Here is a 17278-nt window from a genome sequence, read left to right as displayed (position 1 = left end):
GGTGAATGTCGTTTCAGTTTTAATTACATTGTTCCGATTTTAAATGTGATTTTGAACAACTTGGACTTGGAATTTGGCATAACTCAAAACACATAATTTTTAGTTCTTTGACTTACCTTTGTAATCCAAATCGAATCGTCAAGATTAGATGTCGGGTGAGAAAGATATATATGAATTAACGAACATTAACCGCAACTTTGATGTTTTTAGTTTATATAAAATTCAGAGTGTAACTCATTCATGCATAATTTTGTCATCTAACGTCCAATTTAGCTGATTCAAGTTTGATTAGAATGCTAACTAAAATGACTACAATTCCCGTGCTTTGAATTTTGCCAATATCAAACTAGAAAATGGTCAAAGTCACATTCGAATTCAAAACGATATTCGTAAAATTGAAACGACATTTAACATTTCAGTTGTTTTTCGCCCTAAAAAATCAATATAATTTCTTAGTCTTTTGGCTATTTTCGTGAAAGACAAACATAGCCAGTGAATCCTCTTGTCTAAATTCACCTAACATGGATGTACTACTACTTGAATCAAAACTTGTACGGACCTTCTTCTCTCTCTCTCTATATATATATAATTATATATACACATATACATATATATACATGTACATATATTCCAACCCCAACTACTAGTCTACTCTTCTAAATCCTAAGGTTGGAATTTTGTTCAAGGACTTGACTTAGAAACTTGAAATCAATAAAAGTGCTAGTCTAAATCAAATTCTTCATATAATTTGAATTAAATATAACATTAGCTAAACGAAAAGCTCGTTAGTTTTACGATGAATAATCATCTTATCGAAAAAATCGACGTCGTTAGAGAAGTGTATCATTTAATTTTGACTCTAAAACACATTCTCTCGAGTATCATATAGGCTATTGTTAATTAGCCGAGACTAGAAAACTAGATGGTCCCAAGTAAAATGGACGTATCGTTTTAATATTTATTGACTTGGACCGAGTAAAATAAACATTAACGTTTCAAACGGGTCGATCATGGTTTTATTATTATACACGGTCAACCCTGTATTATTCAATTGTGTCTATTCACGGGTCGAAACTAGTACAATCAATTACGTTCCATTGATAACTCAAGCTCAAAACTTTACAGTGCTGTCTAATTACTTGCAACATTATATAGCTAAAACCAAAACACCAGACTGTAAAAATACTTTTAAGTTGTAATTAAATTAACAAATTATTGCAATACTACAGCATAATAGATAACTAGAATGCTCGACAACAAATTATTCATAAGGATCAAGAGACGCCAATCGGTCCCATTGGAGCTGATAATGTAAGTTCCAAAGGTGGAGCTCCTGCATTTGAAGAGTAAGAAGATTCGTATGACCAAACGAAATTTTCTTGTGAAGAAGCAATTAATGGAGATATTTCGCCACCACATTCTCGCTCGCTTGATTTCTTGCAATCATCATCATCTTCATCGCCTCCAAATGAATTCAGGTCAAAACGAACTCGCCATTTCGAGTTGTTTGTGGAGACTTTTTCCGAACCAGCATTGTCTTTTCCACCAGCCTGTGGTATATGTATAGCCATATTAGCCGAGACAAGTTCATTATTTCCAATTTTTTTTTTTTTTTGTTAGATTATGATTATAAATACCATGTCGAAGAGGCTGGAACGTCGTTTTTTCTTGGTGATGGAGGCTTGTCGGAGAAAATACTTCTGAGCATGACTAGCAACTTGAGTTGGTGTTCTCGAAGTTACATAGTTTCTTGAAATTCCCCTCCAATCTCCCTTTCCAAGCTTCTCCAGCCCTATTAGGAATGTTCGATGTTCCTCTTCTGTCCATGGAACTCCTAGACGAATTTAAAAAAAAAAATTAAAAAATTAAAAAAATGAAAATTCTCATCTTTTCAGACAGGGGACAAGAAATGATTACGGAACGAGAACACGGGCTTGGAGGAAAAGAGAGGTAGGAACAAACATGGATATATATACATATATATATACTAGTATTTTTTGCCATATAAAACCAGACAAGAGTAAAACAAACAAACAAACAAAAAGTTATTATTCCCTCGGGATATTAATGCTTCTCAACTGCATAATAATCTACCTGCAAATCTTTTTCTCACACACACACACACAGATAAAGAAGATAAATACCTTTCTTTCTTTCAGGGATTCTGGCTAAATTGCCATCAGAGAGATAACCGATGGATGCTTTATCATCGTTGATTGGAATTCTTGTCGAAGACGATAAGGAGGAAGAAGACGATAGGGCTGACGGTGTGGACGATAAGCAGTCCAAGCTGAAGCTTTTCTTCATGTGAATATTATTATTATTAGTATACGAATACGAGGAGATATTATCAAGCTGCACACCAAACAGTCTCACTGATCCACAAACACCGTTAATGGCTGCCCCTTTGGAAATGTTATTGCAAGTTCTTGAATTGTGGCCTATGTTCCCACATTGTGAGCATTTTCTCCCCATTTTCATCAACACAAACAACCTCAAAACTTCCAAACCACCAACACCTTAATTTAGACAGACACCCCTACATGCACTCTCTGGTATCTCTCTATGTGTGTGTGTGTATGTGTGTGAGAGAGAGAAAGATAGAAATATAGAGAAATTACTGATAAGTATATATGTGATATGATATGATGTATAAGGGTGAGTGGGGTTTATGAAAATGTTCCCACACCATATGTAGATGATTGGATGGACATTTGTTTTATGCTTGATATTTTTTGCCAACTTAAATCATCTCTCTCACACACACACAGTCACACACACACACACATGTATATGTATATAAGGAGCAAAGAGAGTAATAGAAGGTAAAGGCTAACTTTCATGTGAGTACTATTTTTGAAGTGTCAATTGCCAATTTCAGAGACAAAGGGGGGACCATTATTTGTTTATCAAGAATGTTGACATCAATTAGCATTCATCAAATCCACTTCCCATAGATTTGATGTTTTCCCCATAAAGATAAACCTTTCCATAATCTCTTGTTATAATTATCTTAATTACGTAACTTCGAGATTAAAGACACAAATCACATAGACAATCAACTTCTAAAATTTTCTAATCAAGATGCTGACAGTTTCTGACAGGGGCTTTCTAGAATTCTATGTATCTGGGGAAGGTGGCTATGGTATTCCATAGATTGAATTCGTATATTTTTCCAATAGAAATCGAACATGTGTTCGTCTCAAACAAGTAAACTAAAACATTTTTAGTTTTTTTTCCTTTCTTTAACCTAAAATTTAACATTCGACGAAAGAACCCGCAACCATATACATAGTGATGATAATGATTTCAATTGTTTATATATAAAAAAAATTGACAATATAGATAAGAATTTTCTAATGAACTTACTTTATCTAAAAAATAATTAACTAGAGGATACTCCTGATCTTCTTTTAAATGATTAAGCTCTTAAAGATAAGTAGTTCTTGGCTTTAAATATAAATTTGTGCCCAAACATTATCTTCATCGTGCAGAAAAGTACCTCCATTATTGCCTTGAAAAAGATATTTTCCTAACTCCCCAGTACCTTTTCTTTTGGCTCAAAAGTTGAAAACACAATCAATATTTCGTAACTTCGAAACGAAAAAATCTCGGTCTATGCCAATCCTACCAATGGCCCGTTAAACTTTTTCTATTTATCGATTTTGTTATGTTGGCATTGTTCTTGATCCGACAAATTCTGCTCTCTTCGTTGTTCTCCAAACCAACTATGACAGAGGAAATGAGAAGGTTAAGTTTAGCAGATACTTCACTATTTCGGGGTATTATTAATTTTGACGAATACTGAAATGGTGATTTTTGGAACATAGGAAGTGTCGAACCAAATGTAAAGTTGAATGGATTAATAGCACCAAGCGATTATCATCATCTCAGTTCATATAATCACATACAAATAAATTATTTATAGCATAAAAGAGTTCACAGTAGAGAAAGCACATCAATGCATGCAAAATTACCATTTTCTATTGATTAAACGAGCAGATAACCAGAGTAGCAAGATGCTAATCATGCAAGTGCTTTGACGTCCTATTTACAGAAGTTTCCTGCAGAAAAAAATAAATAAATAAAAAAAGGCCCAGTTGGAAAAGATTATAGTGAAAATGAAACCAGGCGTAAAAATGATATGTTTGGTACTCATAATACATTGTGTAAGCGATCCGTTAGTTGAAAACAGCCTTCCACCGACGATGCTCCGAAACTAAATTGTCCCTGCAACTGCAAATTACAATTTGAGATAACAGTGCTTAGACATAACAATAATAATTATTATTAAGGTCATGAAGGACCTATGTGCAATTAATCAAATACCATTCCTTGCAGATTGTGCTCGGTGGTATGATGATGGCTGACATGTGCCGAAACTGCATTCAAATTTCCCTAAAATGGAAAAGGCAAAGGAGTTTAAGTAAAACTTTAGCTTCTCTTAAAACGACATATTACGTATAGTAGATTCACAAGGATACAGAGCACTATTACCAGAACACCCTGAGTAATTGGTTGGTCACTGTAGTAGCAATCGTGCAAGGAAGATAGAGTATTCGGATTCAAATTCCCCTGCCAATATTCATTCCAAAAATCACTTTAAAGTTTAAACACAACAACACGACTCCTCTGTACTAATATTCCAAAGTAAACACCAGACTATAACCAAGATTATAGTTTATTGCAAACATACAAGTTTTGCTTAGAAAACATCACAGAAAGCAGCATACAATTTGACATACCATCCCTTGCGTGTCCTGCTGAGAAATGTAGGACTCGTGAAAGCTGCGAGATCTTTCGTTCAACTGCTCCTATAACATTGATCGGAGCTGCATAAATATATAACTGCATATGTTCTCAATATAAAAAAATAATTATAAAAATTTCAATGAAGACAAACCACATTCTGGCTGCTTTCCTCAATTCCAAACGATAATGTTTCATCCTCGGATCGCACCTAAAAATATGAATAGACAATTATTCTTCAGGAACTTCCTTATCGAAATTTCTCGAAAAACCCAATACAAAACTTACCTGCCGCTTCTTTGAAACTTTCTTTATTTTACCGTAAGGACCTCGAGCAGCAGTCCTATCAGTTTCCAGGACACTCTTCTCAGAATTGTTCACGCCCACGCAATGCTTCAATGCTTCTTCTATAGCATTGAACGCAACTTGATAAGCTTCACCCGATGAAGAACCTTCTTCACTCAGTTTCATAGCAACTTTGCAAAGATAATTGAGGCGCTGTACCCTGAAGTTTGTATTAATTAATGCTGGATTAGTTGTATCTTTAATCTTTGCTTTTCGTGTCCACCGCTTCAGTATATAATCAGATGGGATAGTGGAAATGCCTAATAGTTCGAGTACTGATAAAGCATGTCGACAAAGAAATCCGTTATATTCAAACAAACGGCATAAACAGCACATGTCACATTTCCCCTTATCCCATGATAAAGCAAAGCTCTGCTTTCTTTCGAGATCATCCACCCGAAATGTTATGGTTTTCTCATCTTCGGCTTCCTTTCGAACACTACAAGCAGCCATTCCCCAAACTTCATTTTGAAACTTTTTAAATGTTGCATGTGTGTAAAGTCTAGACATTTGCTTCTCGAAAGGTGAACGAGAAATTGATATTGGTGGAGCATGGTGAGTTTCGATGTCTGCCCTAGCTTCTTCTTCACACCTCTCGTGCAAAAATAACGTGTACCGATCAATGAACTCCTCGATTTTAGTTTCTTTCTGCAAGTACTTGTCGAAGAAAGAGGCTACACTTTGTGATCTCTCGACCGTACAAAATCCACCAAGAAAAACATGCCTCATGTAAGTCGGGACCCATTTCCTACGATCTTTGTACATCGATTGCATCCACTTATCATCTGCAAGATCAAATTCTTTGACCATATTTTTCCATCTGTGTTCAAATTCTTCATTCGACCAGGACCCAAACATGCATTCTTTAAGTTCCAGCACGAAAACTTCAAGCCCACTCAATTTATGACTTAAAGTTGGACCAACTTCGTTTAACACATGCCCAGGGCTAAAACAATGGAAAGCATTAGGAAAAACCTCAGACACAGCTTCGATAAGTGAATTGTCATTATCAGTTATAACCACTTTGGGGCTGTTGCCACTAACTGCCCTAAGCCATGTGCGCATTAACCAAACAAAAGTCGACTGTGATTCATCCCCAATCAAGGCGCAACCAAGCAAAACAAATTGAAAATGATGATTCACTCCAATAATAGGTACGAAAGGAATGCCATACTTGCTTTTAATGTAATGAGTATCAAAGAAGACCACGTCACTGAAATGTACATAATCATGTCTACCTTTTGGATCGACCCAAAACACATTTCTCATACATGCTTCTTTGTCGAAATCTAGTACATAGTAGAATCCAGGAGCCTCGGCCTGCATGTACATGAAATAATCGAGCAATAATTGAACATCCCTCTCATCCAAAGCCAACTGCAGCCCTTTCTTTCGGCACAAAGCATTATCATTCCGATTCTTTTTTCCCCTCACAGAATTATTATAGATGTCGTCAGGGCGAATTTCGTGATTGTGCTCCTGAACAAAATTGCATATATACCACTTGCCATCGGGTATTTTCTTGATGTGCATGCTTGCTTTGCAGTCCGTTTTGGGGCATGATTTTGGACTAATAGCCGTGTTGGAGTGGCGGTTGCTCCCAAACCTAGAGCAAGCAATTTTGATATCGATGAACTTGCCGGATTTCTTCGATCGTCGGCTGGATTTTATTGTGATCCCAAATCCTATTTTCCGAGCATACTCGTTATAGAAAGAATACGCCGTTTCCTTCGACTCGAATTCCATACCATTTCGAGGCATGCCACAATTCATCACAGTCCCAATATCATTATTTATGCCCACACCGGGGTTTATTCCGGGTTCCTGCCCCGAACAAAATTCGAGATCAATCTCCATGGGCAGAAATATAATCAGTACTGCATCACATATATTTGTCCTCGAAAATGTACCTGACAAAATTGGGGGTAGAAATTCATTCCGGGTGTCGACAAATTGAAGAAATTTAACTAATTGCAGCCAACACAAGTGACTAAACTACTGATTCGTAATCAGCAGTACGCTTCTACACTAATTATAAAAAAAATATCAAACATGTGTTCTTATATACGTGAAAGTGTACTTACAGTTCTTTCGTTTTGCTTTCTCGATCGGAAGCAGTGAAATTCAGTGGCGCTCGGAATATGTTCGTAGGAATGGCAATTTTCAATTTTTGAATTTTGATCGGCTATTTTTGCAGGAATTACGCTTCCAGTGATTCTACTTCTGCAGTAGAGTGCAAGTACGGTTACCCAGTTTTTGACGCATTTGTCCTTGTTAAATTTGTTAATACTCTCTCTCTCTCTCTCTCTCTCTCTCTCTCTCTAGGTTTGGGAGAGTGATGAAATAAGCTGAATAAAATGCAATTATTTGCAAAAAAAAAATAATTATATATATGTATAATTCCTGAGATATTAATTTGTCTCAATTCTATTTATACAATTTACAGAAAAAAGTACAAACAAATTTTAATTCAAATTTCAAAACAAAATTAAAATATATATATATGATTTAATGATTAGTTACAAACTTACAGTCCAATACTAAAATAGATATACAGCATATCAAAATATTTGTTTATCTAAGAAAAAAAAAATATCAAAATATTTCAGAATCAAATGTAACCGAAACATTAACGTTCCTAAGCGGAGGGATGACAGATTCCACATCATCCAAGCAAGCAAAATATGTATCCAAATTGTGCTGACTGTGTAATAATAATTACCACTCTAACTCACCCTTGTTGAATGTTAAACTGTAGAACTGAAGAAGAAGAAAAATCCAATAATGTGGACTGAAACTCGAATTTCATTGTCGAAAGAAGACACATAAATCACCTTGAATGTACTAATACCAAATACTTATAAAAAAAAGGTACTAATATCAAGAAGATCCAGTCCAGGACCTAAACTTGCAGATTCCACGACGATCCTCTGCAAAGGAATCTCGGATTGATTTTACCATTAAACACACCACTGGAATTCGACCCAGTTCCTCATCCTTTTCCTGAAAACAAAAATCCATTATTTTTTCGTAAAGCTAAGTAACGAGATTAAAAAAAAAATCTGCTATTGATGAATTACCAATTCAGTCAGGCGGTCTTCGATGCCCAATAGATTTCCTTCACTAGGCATAAATATTTTTCTATACGCTGCTCTCAGGCTCTTTATCTGTGTATAATAAATAGAATATGTGTCGTTAGCCATACAAGAGTATGTAATTAACGACAAAGCTATCATATTTCCATATAGATTTTTGAAGTAAGAAAAAATTGAAGTGAAAAACCAGCCTCCACAATCGAAAACCCACGACGCCTTAGCCCTTCTAGATTTAATCCACGCAGTCCAGCTCGTTCACCACATACCATTGTGTACTTGGGTACATCTTGAGAAACCTTCAACATATGTCAAAGACAAAGCAATATTAAAAAGAAAAAAAAATCCATTTAAAAACAAATGGAAAAGAGATGCTATAACAAATTGCTACGAAATTATCGAAATTCCTTACCACCGAACCACCACCAATAAAAGAAAAAGAACCGATATGACAAAACTGGTGTATTACAGTTGCCCCTGCTGTGTGAGTATAGTCCTGCAAAATAAATCACTTCATCACTATAAACGAGATAATACCATCTCGGAAACTTGCCATGGAAGGCAAAAAAAGTACAAAAGAAACAACGATTTTCACCTCCACAGTAACATGGCCTGCTAATAGAGTATTATTTGCAAAAATGTTATTGTGACCAATCTTGCAGTCATGTGCTATGTGACAAGATCCCATAATAAGATTGTTATCGCCAATTATCTGTTGAAAAACATTTTATGAGACATAGATGCATCCTAAAAGCAATGTAAGAGAATAAGCAAAGGTTTATGTTTGCGTACTGTTGTTTCATTTGGGTGTGAAGATCGATGAACGGACGTGTACTCTCTAATCTCGTTATTGTCACCAATCTCAAGGAAACATTCATTCCCTGGCTAAGATAATAATAATAAAGTAACCACTTCAAAGACTCCCCTAACTATTTCAAGGTAGACACGATTTTTTTATTTTATTTTATGAAAAATTGGCCTTATAATACGGCCTTACAATTTCATATGGCCTCGATATATAGAATTTGAAACCAACCTTGTATTTCATATCTTGACATTTAATGCCCACCACAGCATGATGCCCGACAATATTGTTGGATCCAATAATCGTACGGCCCGGAATATCATCACCAACTACAGCACCCCTAACAGACACACAGTAAACAGATTCAACTTCAAACAGACGTAGCATAAAGAACTATGAACTCAAAGTCTGAGATATTTATATACGATTTTCTTACATCATCAAAATGCAGTTATCTCCTAATTCCGTATTTCCAGAAATATGGCTCCCGGGGTATAACTGACAAGCATCCCCCAACTTTGCAGAAGCTCCAACAGTACAAAAAGGACCGACCGAAACACCCTACATTTAGAGTAACCTTTATCAAAATTCATATAACCTAGCTTCAAAAGCTTGCAAATTGCAATGCATTAAACAGAGTGATAAACCATAAACCAAACAAATTCAGGTCATACTGTTTATGTGAAATCAAATTAAACCTAGAACATTCTCGAATTTAATTTAACTAGACCTATATTTTTCTGTTTGATTTTTCTCCTTAACTGTGATAAATTACTGGAAAATTAATGACAATACCTGACCTAAAATGGCGTCCGGATGAACTACGGCAGATGGATGAACCAAGCTGCAGTTGCTTCTCGTTTCTGTAGGGTTCAATTTGTCTTCCTCCTTAAAATCTACAGATGAAATAACATAAAAGTGGGAATGTATGCATAAAAAGATGAAAGAGAGCTGTAACTGAAAGCAATAATACATGGGAGTGAAGCGGAGAAGCTTCGGAGATTGAGCCGTTGAACAGCAATGGTGAACGGGCGGCGAATTCGTGAAAGTGAATTCATTATTCCCACCCAAAAAAGGAAAAGGGGTTTTCTTCTACTACGGTGCTACCCTTTTGTGTTCATAGTCTGTGGTTTTTGAAATTAATTAAATATTTCGACTGGAGATTAAGGGGAAAAAAATGGAAAAATTACAGTTTTCACCCCTCAAGTTTTCTTTAATTACACATTTGGTCCATCGTTGTTTCGATAAGTTAATATTTTTTTGTCATTTCCGTCGATTTACCATTAGTTCGTCAGTTAAGATAGTGTGGGACACATGCTTGATCATGTTATTACTAGCGGAAAATTGACGCAAATGGCTAAAAGTGTTGAATTGTTGAAACAAGAGGGACCACATGTGTTTTTCTGCGAACATTGGGGACCAGATGTGGAATTAGTACAAACAGGTGAAATTTGTATTTTTCCAGGAAAAAAAAATTGATTGAAAAGCTTACTAAGATTTATTTATTTTTTTTTTTTTTTTTTAATTTGGCAAAACCAGAAGGTAGTAAGTAATAGACAAATAGTATAATATCCGATTTTTTTTAGGAAGATACAAATTCGATTTCCATTTCTGATCCGATTTTAATTTCAGTTTCTATTTTCAAAATTTTGAACATTTTTTCTCATAAAATTACCCTAATAATATCAATATACGTCACTAAAACAAATTCCAAACTCCACTTATCTATATAATATATAAAAGTTGAATTGCACACCTAATTGATTGACATTTGGCAATTTCAATTGGTGACAAGTCCTCAATTTTATCCCAAGTGGCGAATTGATTGGTGGAAATAAATCATAAAAAAACATGTCATCATTTTCCAAAAATTAAAGATAATTAAATTTATTTAATTATTTTATTAATATATTTATATCCAACCATTTATAAAATGCTCTAAATATATCAACTTTGTTGGAAACTCTAGATAAATTTATTTTTTTAATTTAATTTTATAATTAATTTAATTTAATTTAGTTAAATTTAATTTAAAATCTTCCCTTATTATAATTGCTTAATTGGTGGTATTACAGAAATTTTGTATTTTAATTCATAAACTTGGATTTATATTAACAAAATATTGCAGAATAAATTATTTGATATGGTACATTTTACATGAACATGACCAGAGAATATGTTTTTTTAACTAATTTAATATTATATATTGATATTATATGTAAAAACAAAAAAGATAAATGTTCGAATTTACAATATTGCGAAAATCGACACTATGTGTTTCTACCATGTGTAGAGTAATATACTCCCCATTATTTACCATATTAGAAATTATACTACATGAATTTCATGTTATTGTTTAATCGGTTATTTTTTCTTCACCGAATATAGTGACAATAAATTTTACGATTGATTTAGCTTTTTGAATTATATACTAATTAAAATAAAAACTTTATCATGATTATTCTAATAACTTGAATAACGTAAGTTAAGTTTAATCAATTGATAAAAAAAACGAATTGATTTTATATATTTCAAAATATAACAATGTTATTCTAAATCTTTGGTATTAAATTACTTTATTCACTCTATTTCAAACCAAACATTAAGAATATCATATCTTTTGGTTAAAATGTATAATGATCGTATATACTATATATTCTATATATTTAGAATATCAGCTAATTTTTATTTTTCCATTTTTTATTTATATAAGCATTTTATAGTGACTTTTGTTTACTTGAAATTTGATCTATTTTCAATAGCATCACTCTTTATGTTTGTTTTTAACATATGGTCATACCTGTAAATAAGTTAATTTAAGTTGTATATTAACAAAGATAACTTATGAAAACCACCTGAACTTAGGCTAAATTAAGAAAAACACTCCCACATATTTGTAATTAGCAAAATCCATTGATGTTTATTTCCGTCTTACATCGACCCCCTTATGGTATGAGTTTTCAAGGAATTTTTTTGTTACGCGGAATATTCCCCGAAAAATGTTGATTATACCCTGCACACGCGACATTTCTTTATGGTATTTTTTAAAGACAAAAATTACCCTCAGGGGACTTTACGCGAAATCTTTATTCTTCCTAAATAAAACTTTCACAAATTTTTATTATGACCATGACCACCCCTGAGCGTAATTTTTGTATTTAAAAAGTACGATAAAAGAAATGACACGTCTGCAAGGGTAGAACCCATATTTTTTGGGATATTACATGGAATAAACGATATTCCGTATAATATCACACCATAAGGGGGTCGTGTAAGACAGAAACAACATCAAGTAGATTTTGGTAATCACCAATAACTGGGGGTGTTTTCTGTAATTTAGCCTAAGTTCGGGAGAATTTTCATAATTTATCTTATTAACAACGATTATTGTTCTTTTACGTCTTAACGTTTGCTTATACCCTTATAATATTTTAAATAATTTAATGTCAGTTTGATAATATAATGAAATATTAATTTCTAATATATTTTAATATGCATTTTTTGATGCTTCAGCACATAAGAAATTTGATATAAAGGTTCGAGATTGAATATAATTTTTTTTTCTATAAAAAATAATAGATCATTGCAAAAAAAAATACTGATGCAAAATCAAAATTTGTGATTAATATTAGCATTAGAATTAGAATTATAATTAATATTTTTTGAATTAGTATTAGTATTAATACTAGAAATAGGATTCGGATTGTAATTAGGATTAACAATATTATAATTAATATTGGATTATGACTAATATTAGTATTAGAATTATAATAAGATTATGATTATGCATAGTACGATAATTAGTGACATATATTAGTATTAGGATTATGGTTAACATTAGGATTGTGATTAGAATTATAATTAAAATTAGAATCAGAATTGACATTAGCATTGGCATTTGCATTATTAGTATTAAAATTATTAGGCTTATGATTAGTGTTGGGAATAGAAATATGATTATGATTGGGATTAGAATTATAATTAGTATTATGAATAGGATTAAGAATAGGATAAGGATTTGAATAATATTAGAATTACAGTTATAATTAGCATTAGCATAATAATTAGCATATCCAAATTAGAATTAACATTAAATTTAGTATTAACATTAACATATTAGTATCAGTAATAGTATTAATAATAGTATTAGTATTAATATTAGTATTAGTATTAGTATTAGTATTAGATATTAGTATTAGTATTAGTATTAGTGTTAGTGTTAGTATTAGTATTAGTATTACATTTAGTAATAGTATTAGTATTAATACAAATATTAGTATTAATATCATTATAACTATCCATATCAACATTAGTATCGGTATCAGTATCAGTACCAATATCAGTATCAATACCAGTATCAATATTAGTATCGGTATCAATATCAATATCAATATCAATATCAGTATATGTATCATTAGCATTAGTACATTAGCATTAAAATTAGTTTTAGCATTAATATTAGTATTATTAATAGTATTAGTAATGTTATTAGTATTAATATTACTATTAGTAATAATATTAGTATTAGTACTAATATTAGTATTAATATCAATATAAGTGTCTATATCAGTATAAATATCGGTATCAGTATCAGTATCAATTTAAGTATCAATGTTGGTATCAGTTTGAGTATCAGTATCAATATGAGTATCAATTTCAGTATAAGTATCAATATTAGTATCAATATCAGTATTAGTATTAATATCAATATTATTAGTATTAGTATTAGTGTCAACATCAATATCAGTATCAATATCAATATTAGTATCAGTATCAATATGAGTATCAACATGATTGTGAGTATCAATATTAGTATGAGTATGAATATTAGTATTAGTATTTATATTAATATTAGTATGAGTATCAATAAAACATCAGTATCAGTGTCAGTATCAGTATCAGTATCAGTATCAGTATCAATATCAGTATCAGTATCAATATCAGTATCAATATCAGTATCAGTAAGTATTAGTATTAATATTAGTATTGGTATTGGTATTGGTATTGGTATTGGTATTGGTATTGGTATTGGTATTGGTATTGGTACTGGTACTGGTATTGGTATTGGTATTGGTATTGATATTGGTATTGGTATTGATATTGATTTAAATATTAGTATTAGTATTAGTATTAGTATTAGTATATTAGTATTAGTATTAGTATTAGTATTAATATTAGTATCAGTGTTGATATCAGTATTGGTTGTGGCGTATACATTGTATCTCTTTTGCAACATTTATAAGTTGTGTTGTTGTTTGAGTAATGTACATCACTAATTGAATGTTGTTAGTGATAAACTTGCAGGTTATTTGAATATCTATTGTGTTACTATGTTTGTTGTTAAGTTAGTTATTTTGCATAAGATTCACATGGTGTAGTAATTGTATTCCATGAAATAGAATTATACCATATGTTTTAAATGATTTCACATAATCTTCATATCGTGTTTTGCGCGCTTCATGTATTATTCTTTGTAATATTTAAATGAATTTCATATGTTACAACTATGAATTAAGAGATAATTTTTTTTATTTACTTCAATTTTATTTTACTTGAATTGGTGTTGTTATAAAGAGCTAATCATTTAAATATTTTTATTTTTCTCATTTTGAATCTGACCTCCGTGCAACGCACGGGTGAAGTACTAGTTTTGATCAAACATTTTAATTTCTGAAATTTCAATTCTGATTTTTTACGATTTTTTTACAATATAATTGGAATTATTTTTTCATTTAAAAAAAAACTGATTTTTTTTTTACTAAAGTGTTAATTCCGTTCTGATCCGTCCAATTTTGAACCCCATTGTAACCGTAACATAAATGATCTAGCTAATCACCGAAGCAAAACCAATGCAGCACAATACTTGAAGCTGTTATAAATTAACTCACAGCACGAATGCAGCAACAGTAACAAGAACAGAAACAAGAACACATTGCAATAAGTACTATCATATTACTAATCTTACACATCTATATTGATATGCTGTGTCATATTCATATAATATAATCCGACCATCCAGACATAAACGAGGTATGATCCATCGACTCTCCAGGAACTTCCTCGTGCTTCGTGGGCTGCTCTTTCCCCCCCACCAACCTAGCCGGATTACCGACAGCTGTCGTCCTAGGTGGCACGTCTATCAACACGACGGACCCCGCACCAATTTTGGCCCCCTCCCCGATCTTCACGTTCCCCAGTATTGTGGCCCCCGCACCAATCAACACACCGTCGCCGATCTTGGGGTGGCGGTCACCGCCAAACTTGCCGGTGCCGCCTAGGGTTACATGGTGGAGGATGGAGACGTTGTTTCCGATGACAGCTGTCTCCCCGACCACAACTCCGGTGGCGTGGTCGAAGAGGATGCCTTTACCAATCTTGGCGGCGGGGTGGATATCTACGGCAAAGACATCTGAGATTCGAGACTGGAGCGCCAGTGCTAACGGCCTTCGGGATTGAGTCCACAGCTTGTGAGCCAATCGGTGCGCCTGAAAGTAAATTTTGTAAATATTTTTTTCTTGAGAATCATAACAAAAATTTCAGCTGTTAAACATTAGAGCGCATGCAAAGGTTAATATGTTGGTTTCAATTGTATGTACATGTTGAGGTGCAAACAATGTCCCACATTGGTTTAATATGGGAAAGATCTATGGTTTATATAGAGGGGATAGTAACTCCATTGGTATGAGGCCTTTTGGGGAAACCCAAGAGCAAAACCAGATGGGCCCGGCCAACAATACCATACCAATGTGGAGTTCGTGCTATCCCCGCGGGGGCCCAACAGTATACAAGACATTTTAAATTGTATACCTTCTCAGCCACATGTACAGTTCTTTTCGAGCTGCTATTAGTCTCTCGTGATGTTCGTGATGTTATTTTGGTTGATCTACGTAAAAATTCCGACCCACTGAGTAAGAGTTTTAAGACATGAGTTCTACTTGTACGAATAGTCCAGTGATAAAGACATGAGTTCTACTTGTACGAATAGTCCAGTGATAACCTTGTTTCTCAACTTGGTCGATCCAATAAAGAAGTGTCCATTGACTATGGTTTTAAAGCATCAATGATAAATTTCTGACTTATAATATACACGAAACCAAATTTTACGGGAGCATGACAAGAAGTCTAACATTCTTCTCCTCGATTCTGGAAAATTTACAGAATCAGCAAATAGTGACAGATAGATATTATTACTTCGTGAAATCCGATCCTACACCAAATTTTTTAAGGTCGATTTTACAACTCCCGAATCCAGAAAATGTGCAAACTAAGACACCAGACAGTAAACACCATAACTACCTTCAAACAATATTCGACAAATCGAAGAAAAAAAACCAATTCATAGAGTTATCCATGTAACAAGGATTGTTTGAAAATTAATGAACTTGTCTAGTGTACTCTGCAAAATGCAATCTGATGTAACAGGCAAAAAAGCTTGCAGCTGAGCATCCAATATGCATCTATTATCTAAAGCAAAATAAGAGAATTATGAGCATAAACTAAAATTGGGCGAAAATTACTAAACTCCGAATTACTAAAAATTCACAAGCACTTGCTCCCAAAATCATCAATTTCGAAAATTAAGAAAATTAATTAACCTGGCAAGCGAGGAATCCTTTGTAATTGAGAAGGCAGTGGGAGAAGGAAACGCAGGCGGGGTCACGGAAACGGGCGGCGCGTAGGTCGGCGACGGTGGCGGAGCGGAGGCCGGCGTCGGTGGAGAAAATGTTGAGGAACAGATCATAGAGAAGCGTGGAAAGCAGCGTCGAGGAGCATAGCTTGTTCCCCAAGTGGAAGGAGAGAGAACGCTCCAATGAAGAGTGAGATAGGATCGTCGAGTACAAGTAGCTGGCCAGAGCCGGCTCGGCTTCGGCGTCGCGACGAGCCTCCGATTTGATCTGCGTCCACACCCACGCCTCCTCTTCCTCCGACCCCGGCGGCGGCAGCGGTGGCGAAGGCTGGCGGAATTCTCCAGCTGGCATCGGAGGAAACGTCGTCGTTTTTCTCTTGGTTAATCGTCTCGCGGCAGTGGATATGATTTGGTATTTTGCCGCATTTGTGGATGATGATATATACACATACGAGACAATTTGATTTTTTATTTTATTTTATTTAATTAAAGTTGGTGTTAATTATTGGCCTTTCAAATTATTATCTTATTACATTAACGCCATTTGATAGTGACATCTTATCTAAGCAGCACCATTAACCAAATAATTAATTAGTAACTAGATAATTAATTCAGTCTCATCTAATTCAATCTAATCCGATTCCACAATTAATTCAATTT

The 17278-nt window shown here is 33.6% G+C and overlaps 4 protein-coding genes across 7 annotated transcripts; all 4 read right to left on the bottom strand.

Annotated features, from left to right (window-relative positions):
- Positions 1-1075: 1075 nt before the first annotated feature.
- On the bottom strand, positions 1076-3230 carry LOC105968821 (transcription factor MYBS3). Its single transcript, XM_012993494.2, has 3 exons — positions 2145-3230; positions 1638-1834; positions 1076-1550 (listed from the first exon to the last, which is right to left on the bottom strand). The coding sequence occupies exons 1-3, from the start codon at positions 2479-2481 to the stop codon at positions 1275-1277; spliced, it is 810 nt and encodes a 269-aa protein (XP_012848948.1). The 5' UTR covers positions 2482-3230; the 3' UTR covers positions 1076-1274.
- Positions 1704-7499, bottom strand: LOC105968820 (protein FAR1-RELATED SEQUENCE 2). 4 transcript variants are annotated; one of them, XM_088823674.1, is made up of 9 exons: positions 7179-7499; positions 5038-7004; positions 4904-4960; positions 4746-4814; positions 4498-4575; positions 4330-4398; positions 4165-4236; positions 3978-4064; positions 1704-1834 (listed from the first exon to the last, which is right to left on the bottom strand). In XM_088823674.1, the coding sequence occupies exons 2-8, from the start codon at positions 6949-6951 to the stop codon at positions 4023-4025; spliced, it is 2301 nt and encodes a 766-aa protein (XP_088679800.1). In that variant the 5' UTR covers positions 6952-7004; positions 7179-7499; the 3' UTR covers positions 1704-1834; positions 3978-4022. The 4 variants fall into 4 exon arrangements, 3 of the variants coding, with proteins under 3 accessions (XP_088679800.1, XP_012848946.2, XP_088679801.1); XR_001173768.2 differs by lacking the exon at positions 1704-1834 and adding an exon at positions 3293-3728 and having other exon boundaries at positions 4746-4832; positions 7179-7473; XM_012993492.2 differs by lacking the exon at positions 1704-1834 and adding an exon at positions 3293-3728.
- Positions 7500-7855: 356 nt separating this feature from the next.
- On the bottom strand, positions 7856-10127 carry LPXA (bacterial transferase hexapeptide repeat-containing protein). Its single transcript, XM_012993953.2, has 10 exons — positions 9965-10127; positions 9787-9887; positions 9428-9552; positions 9223-9331; positions 8979-9071; positions 8782-8898; positions 8599-8682; positions 8381-8485; positions 8175-8261; positions 7856-8097 (listed from the first exon to the last, which is right to left on the bottom strand). Exons 1-10 carry the CDS (start codon positions 10047-10049, stop codon positions 7975-7977), a joined length of 1029 nt encoding a protein of 342 aa, XP_012849407.2. The 5' UTR covers positions 10050-10127; the 3' UTR covers positions 7856-7974.
- Positions 10128-14841: 4714 nt separating this feature from the next.
- Positions 14842-17118, bottom strand: LOC105968985 (serine acetyltransferase 5). Its single transcript, XM_012993700.2, has 2 exons — positions 16587-17118; positions 14842-15476 (listed from the first exon to the last, which is right to left on the bottom strand). Exons 1-2 carry the CDS (start codon positions 16968-16970, stop codon positions 14985-14987), a joined length of 876 nt encoding a protein of 291 aa, XP_012849154.1. The 5' UTR covers positions 16971-17118; the 3' UTR covers positions 14842-14984.
- Between the last annotated feature and the right edge of the window lie 160 nt (positions 17119-17278).

Source organism: Erythranthe guttata, chromosome 10 (genome assembly GCF_056151865.1).
Source record: "Erythranthe guttata isolate IM_541 chromosome 10, IM_541, whole genome shotgun sequence".
Taxonomy (NCBI): domain Eukaryota; kingdom Viridiplantae; phylum Streptophyta; class Magnoliopsida; order Lamiales; family Phrymaceae; genus Erythranthe; species Erythranthe guttata.
This window is presented reverse-complemented; position numbering and strand designations above follow the sequence as displayed.